Genomic DNA, 14,077 nt, shown 5'->3' on the forward strand with positions numbered 1-14,077 from the left:
CTTCGTGGTGGTGCTGGCCACGTGGGTCTTACGGATCTACTTGGTCCTGTCTGACGTCTCTCTGGACACGTTTTCCAAACTTGCAGGTTAGGAGCCTCAGGAATGCTGGAAGCTGCGTTAGAAGTTTCTGCTAAACCCGTAGCCAAACTCCTTGAAACATATCTTGAAAGGTTTCGGAGCGGGTGGCTTAGGGACACTGTTCGTGGAGTTGTTGGGATGGGCTTGCTGGTGCTTGTGCTGCGCCAGCACTAAGGAGACCACCAACTGCGGAGGCTGCAGTGGGGAAAAGGTCTCACGAACCTCCTGCTGGATGGAGCAGGGGAAAAAAGGAAGGGTTGGACGGGGGGACTGACCCTTCAGGCTGGAGGTTCACCCCGGGACGGGCTGCATAGTGCAGGGGAGAGGAGCACATCCCTACCACACATGGTTGGCCACCAGACCACGTCCTCGCTGTTGGTTTGTGGGGGTGCTTCACTGTGCTCTGACTCTTACTCAGAGCTCCAGTCGTTACCGGAGAGGTGGGGAGAAAAGATCAAAAGGGCAAGGCAACGAAAACAGGAGAAAAACACACGTGGAGGAGCAACGAGAGGAGAGAGAAAATGACTGTTCTACTTGATCTGAGGTTGAGACCACAAAATATTCCTAAACATGGATGTTTGACCAGGAAAGCGTTTGGAAAAAAATGAATGAAGAGAAGATAAGAACAGCTCCAAAAAGGGATCACTTGCTGCTTGGGCTCCTTTTAGATAAAGCTGATGCTGCCTTCTGAAATGTTTATGGACCACAGGGGAACCTGATAAAAAAAAAATCCCACCAGCCCCAAAACATACAGTGGCTTCCAGGACTCTGGAGTTTCCCACATCAGTTCCCTGCTGGTTTTCTTGCCCTTTTTTTTTTTTTTTCCCCTGGAAAATAACCTGCTGTACAATAAATTTCACATTACTGTGAATTCCTTGTGATCTGGGTGCTTGCTCCCTCTCTCTTTGGATGTGGCTGCATACACGGGCCTGGATCCAGGAAGACAAATCAGTGTGTATGGGGGAACAACTTCTGGCCATTGGGTGTCTTGGCTTCACCCCTCCTGCTCCGTCCCTCCTGCATCATTGCCGCACCACTGGTGTCTTCTGGGGCTTCCTCCTTGTACGCTTTGTCCTGCAGAAGTCCCAAGACCTCTAGGCCCTTGTTGCTGGTAGCCATCAACTATTTTTGGAAAATGGACTGAAAATCCCATGTCCTGGTGGCACCTGAGGACCGGCGAGCGCAGATCCCAGCAGGGATGGCTGCTAGGAACGGGAAGAGGAGCAGAGCAGCAGTGAGGGCAGAGGAACCCCCGCAATCACAGCGCCTTTCCAATAACACCGTCTAGTGCCGGCGTGTCGTGGCCCTGCGGCACGTCCCACGCAAGCAAGACAAAATACTGTTCGGCTGGAGAGAGAGGAGGAGGGAAAACGGTGTGGAAAGTATAATTGTCAGGGGAAGGAAGTACTTCTGCTTGGGGAAATGAAGCACGAGGAATGGCTCTCCTACGATCAGGAGGCCAAGTGCCGATTCCGTGATGTCAGGGCCGAGGCTGGCACCAACTCTCCCTCTTGTGGACATTCCCCTGCATGGTGAGCAGCCCTCAGCCCCCGATGGCTTTACTGCAGGCTGCGGTGGGCTGGTGGGATGTGCTGGCTCTCCAGAACTCCTGGATTCACCAGAAAGCCCTGGAAGATGCCAGTGCCAAACCCAGAGGAGCATGGATTGCCTTGGAGCAGAGAGCTGCCGCGTCTGGTGAGACCTCTGCTGCACCCAACGGGGAAGGAATGAAAAGGACCCAGGCTTCGATAAGCAATTTCCAGGCAGATCCTGCTGCAGACCAGCTGGATCCGATCAGCTGAGTCACCAGCACCAGGGCATGTGGATGAAGGAGAATGATGAAAAACAAAAGCCTGGTGCCTGGGGAACCTGCAATTAAAAAGGCACGAAAGATGGGGAAAGATGGGGAACTTTGCCTGGTACTGTTCTCTCTCTTTCTTTTTCTCCTTCTTTTCCTTTTTCTCTTTCCTTTTCTTTTTCTCTTTCTTTTCTTTTTCTTTCTTTTTTCTTTTTTTCTCTTTCCATTTTCATTATTCCTTTTGAAATGGGCATGCCTTGAAACTGTTTGTGAAGGGTTGGAAAGCGAGTAGCAAATTTTGGGGGTTTACGCATTGGCTAATCTGTTGCAGAGTCACCAAGTCTCTGGTGGTTTTTTAACATCTTCTCCCAGTAGGGCTGCAACCACGTCTGAAATACGTTTTGGGGGAGCACATATAAGAGGATTAAAAAATTATAAACCCATGGAGAATTCTGCCTAAGGTTGTTGAACACAGGGATGCAAATACAGCCCTGGGAAGTCCCTTAGTCTCGGGTTGCGTGATGGAGTAGGGCTGGTCCTGCTCCTTACACTCTGCCTCTGGATGCTGTTGGGGGAAGAGGCAAGATGAGCTTCTAGCTGTCCACTGATCCTGTGTGTGTAAGATGCTTACAGGTGGGCTTTCCAAAAGCCTGGGACACCCACCTGTGACCCCAAAGAGCCGAGCTGTCTCAGCAGACTGAGCATTTCGCAGGGATGCTGTGTTACACCACGACCACGGGACCAGGCTGCTCGGCACGGGTGAGATGCTTCACTGCTTGGTTGGTTGGGCAAGGCTTGTGGTCAGCACCAAGCCCCTCTGTGGACCCTAAAAATCAAAAGATCTGCAGGAAATGAAGGCAGGTGAAACTGCAAGAATGACAGTAACAGGAAGAAGATGCAGAACAAAGCCCATCCCAAATCCAGTGATAAATGCCCTGCTCCTGCAGCCAGGCCACCAGTGCTGTGCTCAGGGTGTTCACTGCCACCAGGTGTTGATCTGCTTGAAGAGAACATTTAACTTTTTTGCCCAGGATTTTCTGCAGAGGGAGTGGTTCCCCCCTGTAAGAGTACTGGATCGCAGAAAGCACTGCTGGATTACGGACTGCTTACATCGGTGCTCTTCCCAAGAAGGAAAAAAGATCTTGTGATCGCTCTCCTCATGTGGGAATGATAATGCAGAATGGGGCACAAACTTTGGAAGTGGCCAAGGGCAGCTGGAAGCAAGGGCTCATTAAAAGGCAGGTGCAAGCATCAGCACAAAAACGTGCATCTGGACCTCCCCGTGGGCTCTCATCTTGCAGAAGCCCCGTGCTCAGGGGATTAGAGGCAAGGGGAATGAATAAGTGGGTCTGATTCCTCCCACAATCTATGCTGTATCCTGGTTAGTTCCCCTTCCTCAAGAGGCAGCTCTGGCGCTGGAAGTTTTCACCATTTCACTCATTGGCAGGTGCCTGAGCCCTCTTGCAAGGTGAGGCACCCTGCAAGGTGCCCTCGCACATGTTTTCTGGCCCTTGCCCTTTCCAGCTGTCCCTCAGCAGGCTGTAGCTGCCAGTATGGTGTTGAGTGTCGGTAGAGAGGAGCGAGGCAGGAATTCCCCTCTTGCTTTATTATTTCTGTACATAGTGCAGAAATCCCTGGGTGTCACTATGGTGTTATGAGCTTTAATCCACCTGATTCCTAGAGGTCTCCTGGCTCCTGCTGGTATAACCCATGCTCTTACCTAAAAAAACATTTCTTCCCTTTGCTCCCGGAACAGGCAATGCTTTACAAGCTGCTTGTTGCCTTCTAATCCTGCTCCTCCTTCCTTTAATGGCACCTGCATTTACCCACATACATCCTCAACCCTTTTGGACTCTGGTATCCTAGCCCCAAAGGAGAGCCTTGCAGCTCCACAGGAGCAGAAGTCGCTTCCCCTGTTGGCTCCTACTTTGCAGCCCAAATATTCTGGTCCTGGACTGCCCTGCTGCTTTCGTGCTCGCTCCTCCACCAGATCCCAGTGCCAGCCTGCAATGAGCACCCCACTTAGCCCAGCTCAATGGTCCATCCAGGCACTGCCCAGCTGCCCAGGTGAGGGCATGGGAGCTGTGGATCAGTCGTGCCATGGCTCTGTGCCACCCTGCGCTCCCTCTGAGGACAGAAAATGACTGTGTCATGCAGTTGCCTGTCTGATAGTCACCAGAGGTCAGATCCTGTGTGTACTGAAGTGAAGGTAAAGCGCCCTCTGACTTGGTGGTACAGGGCCTGACCCCATATTGAGATGCTCCATGAGCAGCACAGCTCTGCAAACCTACAGCCCAAACCTTGCCCCTGCGCTACCATCTCCTCCTAATCATTCCTCTTCCTTTCAAGCAGGTGCTGGGTCACCTCCCAGCTGCTGAAATCCATCAGTGTGCAGGAGCCCTGCCTGGAGGCACTGCTAAGAATAGGGCTTAAGGGCGAGGGGGAGAGAGGAGAGAGCCTGGAAGGGATTTGGCTGCTGCCAGCACCAGTCAGCCCCCACCAGGTCTCCTGCAAGAGGCAGAGGACATGCAATGCATGCAGCGCCCTTCTTTGACAGCCTTCTGATCCTGAAAATAAAACAAACAATGCTCTTGCCTTGCTATGGCTATAGGATTTGCTGTTGCTCTTCTCTCTCTGGCTAGTGCTGCTGGGAGTGCAGTATCCCACCTGTCTGTCCGTCCGTCTGTCTGCACAGCCTGCGCCGCAGGCTCCGAAAGCAAAGCGCAGGCGCACCGTCCTGGAAGAAGCCATGTATCAGCAAAATGCCATAGAAACCGAAGCTGGGCTGCAGAGGGCCTTTTCCCCAGCATTATGCAATAGCTAATTATGTAATTGGGAGTTACATAACGCACCCGGCTTCTTCGGCGTGCCGGCCTCCCCCCGACCTCTCCCCTGGCAGAGCAGCACGTGCCAGGCTGGCATCAGGCTGCGCGTTGTGCAGCGCGGGGGCATGGCACAGCCGGGGCTGCGGCCGTCATCCCAAGCCGTCCCCTGCTCCCAGGTGGGGTTTTTATTTTTAATTATGTCATGGGGAAAAGGTTCATTGAAAAGGAAAAAAAAAAAGGGGGGGGGGGGGGGCTGTCAAAAAAAAACCTTGTTCACCTCTCTGAGTTGTTTTGCTGTGCAAACACAGATGGTCTGGGGTGTTAAAATTGAATGGTTTTGGAGCATCCTTCTCTCCCTCCTGCTGGAAAGTGCATTTCATAAACGTATTTGAAATGAAAATAACCGTCACTATGATTCTTACCAGTGCCTGTCTCTCAGGCATGCATTTCCCTCCTTTCAGCAGCCCTGGCTGCAGAGAAGACAGAGCTGGAAATTATTGCAGCATTGCTACATTACCTGCCAAGGCAGGGTCGGGGACTACTGGGCTCTCTGGCATTTGTTTTACAGTCCGTGGCTGGCTTTCTCTCTCTCTCTGCAACAGTGATACTCTAAGAAAAACTGAATTTGGCCAAAAAGGCTGGGAACTGGTGCCTCCCTGCTGCCAGCGTGCAATTCCCACCGGGGTACTCCGGCCCTCCCTGTGCCCTGTGTTAGGAACTGGCACCGGCTGCTGCTCCTAGCGCCGTGCCCTGCAGCCAGACCTCGTTCTTCCCCTGGCTATCCCAGGGGCTGAACCTCTCTGATTGCTCACAAAAGGGGAAATAAGCAGCTTTTCCCTTTGCAGGGATGCTGCACGGTCTAAATTCACTGGTACCTACGGCAAGGTTTGCCGTCCGTCAAGGAAGGAGCTGTTTTGCCAGAAAAGACTCTTCCCCTGCCCTTTAGGGAGGGGGGATCCTTTGCTAAGCACCGTCTGGATAGACACCAGCCCCTGCAGCCCCTAGGAAAGGCCACAGGCCCCCTCCAGCCTGCGGATCCTGCATGGGGACAGGGATGTGGCCTCCCCTCCGCGTGGCTCTGTCGCCCGTGGCCACTAGATGGTAGCAAGCCCTGGGCGACAGCTCCGGGCTGCTGCAAGGCGACCGGGGGCTCCCCCAGCAGCACCGGGGGTTTTGGGGTCTGGGCCTGGTCATGGCCATCGTCCCCTTTGCGGACCTCACAGCACAGCCAGACCATTGCGAGACCCCTGGTGATGGTGGCACGTCGGCTGCTGTTGCTTCGCTTCACCGCGCCCCCAAATATTAACGATTTAATGCTCGTTTAACAAGAGCGCTTTATGCACGAACACGGGCGCGCAGGTGTGGTGTGGCCATATGAAAAGGCCACCCGATTGCCCACGGGAAGGTGACGGCCGACATGTCGGCTCCTGGCACTTGGTGTTTGCCCAGATGGTGGTGCCAGCTGTAGGCCTTGCCCTAGGGGATGAGCAGAGGGCTGAGGCACGCGCTGCGTCCGCGCGGCTGCTGTAAGGCTTGTAGTCATTTTGCAGGCTGTATTTATTTATGCTCCACGGGGAAGAGCTTACGATTTCATTTCATTGCCATTTCACTTGTGGAAAAACCAATATGGGCTCCCCTGCCCTTTTTAAGGCCTCTGTCCATTTACTGTTAATGTCTGTACGGAGATTGTTGGCTTCACGGCCCTGGGGAAGCTACAGAGCGACAAGAGTCAACCAAACTCAAATGAGGTTATTATGGCGACTGAGCAGTTTCAGCACAGGGAATACAACAGAGCTCGGTGCATAAGCAGCTGCCTCTCGTGTACGAGGAGCACACATTTCTCTCGCGTCTGAAGCGCATGTAAGCCTGTAAGGTCAGCATTCAGGATCCTACCCAAGGCTGAGCATGGGGCGGCGCAAATGCTTGTTTAGTGTGATAAGGACTTGAGGAGCGAGGCTGCGGGGATGTGATCTCTGCTGGAGGGCTCCCAAGCGCTCCCCCATCACTTCAGCCTAGTTTGGGTAACTGATAGTGCCCTGGTGTTTGCACGGGGAAATCAGGATGAAATCTTGGCCTGGAAGAGTTTAGGAGGCAGGTTTTTGGATGTGAGGCAAACTGGTGCATAGAGGAGAGAAGCAGAGGACTGCAGGGTGGCTTGGCTGACAGGCGCTTGCTAAGCACAGCGGGAGAAATTCTCCTGCCTCTGGGCTTGGAGGCCAGCCGACACCTCCGCCTGCCTCTGGCCACCCTTCCTACCCTTAGGAAAGGCCGCAGGGTGCTGCACGTCTGGGCAGTGCTGCTGGCTGGGCTTTGCTATCGGGCCGTGCTCTGCCTGCACTCACCCCTTGGAAGGGATAAATCATCCCGCTGGCATGCCTGGCTGCTATCGGTCCTGAGGAGGCTGAGGAGATAGCCTGGGAGGTGTCCAAAATCATATCCACGGTGGCTCGTGGTGGCTTTTCCTCCTGATGCTGATACTTGGCATGAGAGACCTCAACCCCTGAAAGGGAAAGGAGAGGCCTCTGGAGGGGAGGAGCAATGCTACCAGCCATCCCGGCCTGGCTTCTCCCTGCCTTTGGCAGGCAGGGGCGTGGGAGGCGGGCTGGCCTTGCGGATGACAGTGCTCTTCAGGAATCTCCCGCTGCACAGTTTGACACCATGTCTTTAGACGCCTGTCCTTGGGAAGCCGGGACAGGCTCCTGGCAGTGCGTTTGGGCAGTGCCCTTTCTGTGGAGAGTGGGACGTGTGCCAGTCCAATACGAAAAGCAGAAATGATGCCATCAGTAGCACCCACAATACCACCCGACCCGAAATAGCTTCCTAGAAAAAAAGAGAGGCTGATTAGGTTAGACAAGCCTGAAAGAGAGCAAGATGTCCAGCTGACGATTAACAGGTGTAGGTCTGTGAGGAGGGACTATAAATCCCGCGGGTGAGCTCTCCAGCCACCCTTTTGGGGAAAGGCAACTGCTGCAGGCAGCGCTCAGGACCCGTCTGCCCCCATCTTCCCCTGCCTCCAGTGAACCATGGGGCTCAGCGACCAGGAATGGCAGCACGTCCTCACCATCTGGGGGAAAGTGGAGGCCGACCTCGCCGGCCATGGGCATGCGGTTTTGATGAGGTAGGCAAGAAGTGTTGGTCCTAAGAGCAAAGCTGAGAGACTGAGGAACGCTGCGTACGGGGACTCGTGTTCTGCAGCGTGCATTTCAGCAGGCTGTTTTCTTTTAATGTAGGGCGGTGGCATTCCATGGCTATGGTTTCTGGCTAAAAAATTGCTCACTGTGTGAAGGGGCTGTGATTCTGTCTTTCCGTCTGTGAGTGCAGGAGGAGGCCTGCGCTGCTTTCAAAGGATGGAGGCACTTTGTTGCTCCCTCTACCTGACCTGCAGGCGAAGCTCTGCTTTGGATGCTCACTGCCCAGGCACTGCGGTGAGAAATGCTGGAGCAAACTGTGTGTCCTGGGCCTTCAGGTGCTGTGCAGCAACGGTGTGGGGAGGAAGGGATGGAGACGGGAAGAAAATCAGCTCTGGCAATTGTCTTGAAATCTCTGATTTCAGTAAAATTGACTATAAATTACCTGAGTGTTTCCCTCTCTCCACCCTGATGTCACTTGGCAGAGTCCTGCCCATCCTGCTTTTTGGCCAGACCCCCCAGAAATCCAGGCAGTAAAACTTGTCCATTCCCTGCTGATGAATTTGGGGTCTGGGTGTCAAATGAGGCACATCCTTCCCTGTGCTTCCCTCCTTCCAAGGTCAGAGAAGGCATGCTCGTGATGTCCCCATATGAGAGGACCCCTGTCCCTACACTGTCCTTGCACTCCTGAACCCTGAGAGACGAACACCCTGGGAAACAAGCAAATCACAGAAATGCAGCCTGCAAGGGGTCTGAGGGCTGTGGAGGGGGAAACAGCATCGTATCCTACCCTGTCCTTAAAGACCAGAAGGGTTGGAGATGTCAAGGAGACCCTCTCCAGATGTCCCCTCAGCTTGTGCTCAGCACCATATGCTAGGAGGGTACGGACGCTGTGGACAGCAGTGGGGATGTAGCTCTCACACAGGGGGGTTCCTATCTCAAGCACAGCTAAAGGGAGGACCCCACACCAATGGTCAAATCCACAGTCCATTCAAAGCTTTTCCAAAAGTGAGCCAAACCAGGGGGCTGTTTTATTTATTCTGAACAGTTCAGCTGAGATGATCCAGAGCAGGTATACTGGGGTGGTGGGCAGCAGAAGGCTGAGCCCTCCCCACCTGACCACCTTTGTGAGGTGGCTCTGAAACTGCCACAAGACAACAAAAGCAGTTCCCAAACTGCATAGGTAATACTGCTTTTCCTCCAGGTATTGAAGGCCGAGCATTGGCATCAAATGCTAATCCATGGCATTAAAGGTGATACCCCTCTCCCGTGTGACTTGGTGCTCGCCAGCACACTGGCAGGTCATTTCTTGCTCCTTCAGGGGGTTTCTGAGGGAGGGGAGAGGCAGGGAAAGCCCAGCAGGCTTCTCTTAGTTTAGAAATGTGCCTGCTTTTGCCTTGTTAAAGGCTTCTTAGGTAGATGACATATCCTGGAATATGTTTAGAAAATACCGATCCAAGTGGATGTTTTCCGAAACAAACAAACAAACAAAACATTCCTTGGAAGAATATTCAAGGGTCTCGGGAGTATCTTGCCTTTGGCAAACATGATTCAGCCATAGCCAGACACGATGGAGGGAGGCTTTTAGAAATAACTCCATCCCATTGCATAGGGCAACCTCATCTCCCTGGGTGAGAGACAACCCTTGTCATAGAAAGATACAGGAAAAAAAAGAGAAGGCGTGTGTTGTGCTCAGCACTTGGTATAGTACAGAAGTCCTTAGAAGATGTTTGAAGGGAAATGTTGGCAAAGACTGGTCACTCATTTATAGAAGCTTTTTGCTGCAGGACAGCTTCTGTTTTGCATATGGCTGAGGTATTTGTTAATGTAGCCTAACCTATGCTTACATGATATGTCAGAGAGTCTGGCCCTCACCCAAATGGCCACTTAATAGGAGGCATGTTTGGTTCCAGATGGGACCAATCCCTAGGAAATCACAGGACCAGCAGCTTCCCAAGGGCAGAGCAAATGAGTAACCACGGTCCTGCGAGATGAGGCTGGTTTGGTGGCTGCAAGCCCTGGGCCAAGGGTCCAGACCCTGAAGGGGGCAGCCTGAGTGAGCTACTTCATGGATGCGAGCCACTGCCCTTCTGGTGCTTCAGCTGGTTGGGTTATGCCCATCAGAGCGCATAATACCTGAAAATAAACTTGTGCAAGGGAGCCGATGTCTCTCAAGACCTCATTATTAGACTGCTCCTAATAACCAGGACAGCCAGCGTCCCCCTTTCACCCTGACTCTAGGACTCTGGCAGGGAAAAGAATGAACTTTCCTACCAGTTTGGTTGCCAGTGGTGTCAGCATCCTGTCTCCTGGGAAATGCGGCAGGGAGGAAGTGGGGGACAGCACTAGCCTGGCTTTTAGCCACCTATCTGCCTTCCTGATTTCATTTCCATTTTGGGATCAGAGCGCCTATGTATAGCACTGAATGGCAGGGCACCGCAAGCCTGATGCCCCGTGCTCTTCTTACCCACTTGCTCCCAAGGACTCTCAGAGGTGCCATGGTTCCAGATGGAGGAGCCACACTGCCAGCACCACGCTGAGCTGGGGCATGCAAGAAAAGGGCAGAAGCTCAAACCCTCTGTCTGTGTTCACAGGGTGGGGGCACCGTAACGTCTCCCACTGAGCTGATGTTCAAACACACCCAAGCTTGAAAGTGAGGGACGTGAGGCTGGGGCCTCTTTTCTGGTCATTGCAGAGATGGGCTCGGAAGAGGGTCCTGGTGAGAGTCTGGGGTCTACAGTACCTCGCAGGGAGACAGGCTGGGGGAAATACAGGCTAGCTCCTTGGTGAGAAAGTGAACCGGGGAGGACAGGTGTTTTTGTTTGGTTTTGTTTTGCCTTCAGATGAATGCAAGAACACAGCTCTCATTGCCATGACCAGCCTCGGCCCTTGTCTCTGTCCTAATGCAGTTGATATAGCCCAGGGACTGGTGCCAAAGAGTTAGAACAGCTATAAAAATAAAACATAATAATAACTTAAAAAGGGATTTTTTTTTTTGGATACCAATTGTACGTGGTTAGGGCAGTGTCTCTGTCTCAGCCAGAGGGAATGGAAAAGAGATGGGGTGATCACCTTAGGACATGTGTAAAAGGATGGGATTAAAGTAGATCCAATATTCAAAGAGAGGTACATCAGGACCTTCTGCCCTCCAAAGACAAGAGGCATTTTATCATTTGCTAATGATAAAAAACAGCCTGGGTAAAACAGATGGTAGAAGAAACTTCTGCACACAGAATGTCATCTGGCTGTGGAACAACCTACCAGAGGAAGAACAACCTACACAGATTTAGAATAGGGTCAACTGCTTTTCTGGCTTTCCATACACGCTAAATGGAATGACTGTGAATGGTGACAATTTGGAAAGGGTCTAAAGCATCACAACTGCCAGGTGAAAGCACCCGCTTCCAGCAGGGACTAGCTAAGAGCTTTCTCTGTCGGGGGAAGCAGGTTATCATACATTTTCCTGTCCATATACACCTGGAGCAGCTGGACCTCAGCTCTGTTCTGGATGATAGCTCTGTCAAGTCTCACAAGTCCCTCTGCTTCTGTCCACAGACTCTTTCAGGACCACCCTGAGACTTTGGATCGCTTTGAAAAGTTCAAAGGCCTGAAGACCCCTGATCAGATGAAAGGCTCTGAAGATCTGAAGAAACACGGAGTTACTGTCCTCACCCAGCTGGGCAAAATCCTGAAGCAGAAGGGTAATCATGAAGCAGAGTTGAAGCCCCTGGCTCAAACCCATGCCACAAAGCACAAAATCCCTGTCAAATATCTGGAGGTATGCAAAAAGGCAGGGAATCTTGGTGTCTGATGTGTAATGAACGTGTGCAGGACAGCTACGCAAGAGCTGCACTTTTAGTTAGTGATGTTTAGTTGTTTTTTAGTGAACTCTCAAGCCCAAGGCCTCTGTGTACAGGCAAGAGGCACAGAAAGGGCTCAGCTCATGGTATGTGAATCTCCAAGTTTAGATTTCCCATTCCAAACACCATATGCAGTCTGAGACACTCTTGACAATAATAAACCAGCCCATGCAGCCCCTGCATGCCTGGGAAACTACATGACATAAGAACCGTCAGTGGCTGGACACGAAGGACGTACAATTTTAGAGTAAGCCCTGGAGAATCCACTGGGGACCAAGACCCACAAAACTAAGTGTTGCATAAACACAGGCATGAATTTGGGCCTCAATGGACAAGGCAGGCAAAGAGTGGGAAGGGCCATGGTCTACTCAAGGTCACAAAGCAGATCAGTGTCCGAGCTAGGAACAGAGCCCAGTTCTTCTGCCCAGCCCAGGCTCCTTGCATGCTAGACCACAGTGTCTCTCCAGAGACTGTGGGAAGGGCTACTGAATTAGCTCGGAGATATTTCCAGGCTCTGCAACCTATTTCTTAATCTGGATTTTCTGAAAATAAACCTTGAGCGTCCCTTCTGTTTTATTTTTATTATTTTTTTCTCTCTCTCTCTCCTTCCTCACAGTTCATTTCTGAAGTCATTATCAAGGTCATTGCTGAAAAGCACTCTGCAGACTTTGGGGCTGATTCCCAGGCTGCAATGAAGAAGGCCCTGGAGCTGTTCCGAAATGACATGGCCAGCAAGTACAAGGAGTTCGGTTTCCAGGGTTAGCGTATACGCACAGAGGGACACCACGACGGAGGCCTGGCCATGCATCTTAGAGAAGCTTCCCCAGCACTGTTTTAGACATCTCATGATTGGCCATCCAAGACATGTGGGAATGCTTTGACAAGAGGCCGAGAGTCACCACAGGCAGAGCAGAGGCACTCAGAGTGATGTCCATGATAAACCGTTGTCCTTTCCTGGCTTCACGTATACAAGAGAAATAATCTGTTTTCTTAGGAAAAATAATATAAGGGGTTATCTGTCAGCTTCTGCCTATCCCTATGCCCTTTTTCTTCCCCCCTCCCCAAAACCCAGTCTCATCCGAGAGGAGAATGTCATGGCAGGACATGAAGGGATGTGGAGGAACAAGGGGTGTATTGAGGAGTGCAGTGAACAGGAGGGTGAAGGAATGATTCAAGTGGTGCAAAAGGGATGTCAGGGTGGGAAGTGGGGACACCACTTTCCTTTCCTCCCCCAGGTGAGACTGTTAGCAGGTTGCGGTGGAGAGCTTTCAGCGCCGTCACTGATGTTACCTTGTTTCGTGGGGGTGGGAGCATGTCAGTCTCCGGGGTCTGCCAGCTTGGCAACTCGCTGAACTCACATTAGCAAAACTATAAAGAGTAGTACACCCTGTGATCCGTAGGTTTCTGGCAGCTGCTGCTATGCATGTGAAGTTGTGTTGCACTGGGAAGTAAAGTATGCGTTTCTCAGAAAATAAAAAATTCCCGCACTGGCGTCGTGTGTTCGCTCCTTGCTCCGTAGGAGCCCCAGCGAGAAGTTGGGGAGATGGAGGAAGTGGAGGAGGTGTTTTGTGTATGCACCCAGCCACCGGCGCTGATGCTGCGGTGCCAGCCCACAACTTGAGTGGCATGGGGGGACCTGGCCACTCGTGTGTCACCGTGGGGTTACGACCTGGTTACTGGACTTCAAGGTGCCAAAACAGCATCCTTCGTTCTGCACGAGAAGCGCTCCCTGACTCAACGCCGTGGCTGCTGCTGAGCGGCGGGGATGTGGAGGGGATGGCCTTGGCCACCTGTGTGCTCTGCCTTTCTCTGTGTGCAGGAGGGAGCCAGTTGCTGCGTCCTGCTAATGACGGGGAGGTTGCACACACAAGCAGCCTCAGATCCCAGCCACAGCACTCTGCATTGTTCTCTCCAGGAGATAAGAAGCAATAGAGTTGCTTAGCCTGGGAGGAAGCTGCCCACAGCAGTGGGTGCCCTTAAGACCCAACCTTAGGTCTCCACACTATTATGGGATGCTACAGAGGTGAGCAGCTGGGTCCTGGCTAGGGGGAAATGCGTGGGGTCGACACTGCTGCTCTTCTCTGCTATGGAGAAAGTAATGTGGTTTATCTCACAGAGACAGCGTGAGGGCAAGCATGAGAAAGAAAAATGAGGTGCACAAAATGAGGAGCTACCAGCAGGGTCTGGTTCAAAGCATTCCCCGCTGAACTGCGTGCATTGGAGACAGAGCAGGAGCCGCCAGCTCCCTTAAAAATCAATCCTGAACCAGCATGATCCGCTGGGTCTTTGGTCGGGGCAAAGGCCACAAAATTTCAGTCTCTGAAAGGAGAAGGAATGAATTCCTTCCCAGAACAGAGCATCTCTGATTTCTTGCTCTTTATAAATCCT

At 52.2% G+C, this 14,077-nt stretch overlaps 1 protein-coding gene across 2 annotated transcripts; it reads left to right on the forward strand.

Annotated features, from left to right (window-relative positions):
* The first annotated feature begins 319 nt into the window (after positions 1 to 319).
* Positions 320 to 13,181, forward strand: MB (myoglobin). 2 transcript variants are annotated; one of them, XM_083830002.1, is made up of 3 exons: positions 320 to 4,877; positions 11,385 to 11,607; positions 12,306 to 13,181. In XM_083830002.1, exons 2-3 carry the CDS (start codon positions 11,455 to 11,457, stop codon positions 12,450 to 12,452), a joined length of 300 nt encoding a protein of 99 aa, XP_083686128.1. In that variant the 5' UTR covers positions 320 to 4,877; positions 11,385 to 11,454; the 3' UTR covers positions 12,453 to 13,181. The 2 variants fall into 2 exon arrangements, with proteins under 2 accessions (XP_083686128.1, XP_083686127.1); XM_083830001.1 differs by lacking the exon at positions 320 to 4,877 and adding an exon at positions 7,365 to 7,819.
* The last annotated feature ends 896 nt before the right edge of the window (positions 13,182 to 14,077 follow it).

Source organism: Anser anser (genome assembly GCF_964211835.1).
Source record: "Anser anser genome assembly, chromosome: 1".
NCBI classification, from domain to species: Eukaryota; Metazoa; Chordata; class Aves; order Anseriformes; family Anatidae; genus Anser; species Anser anser.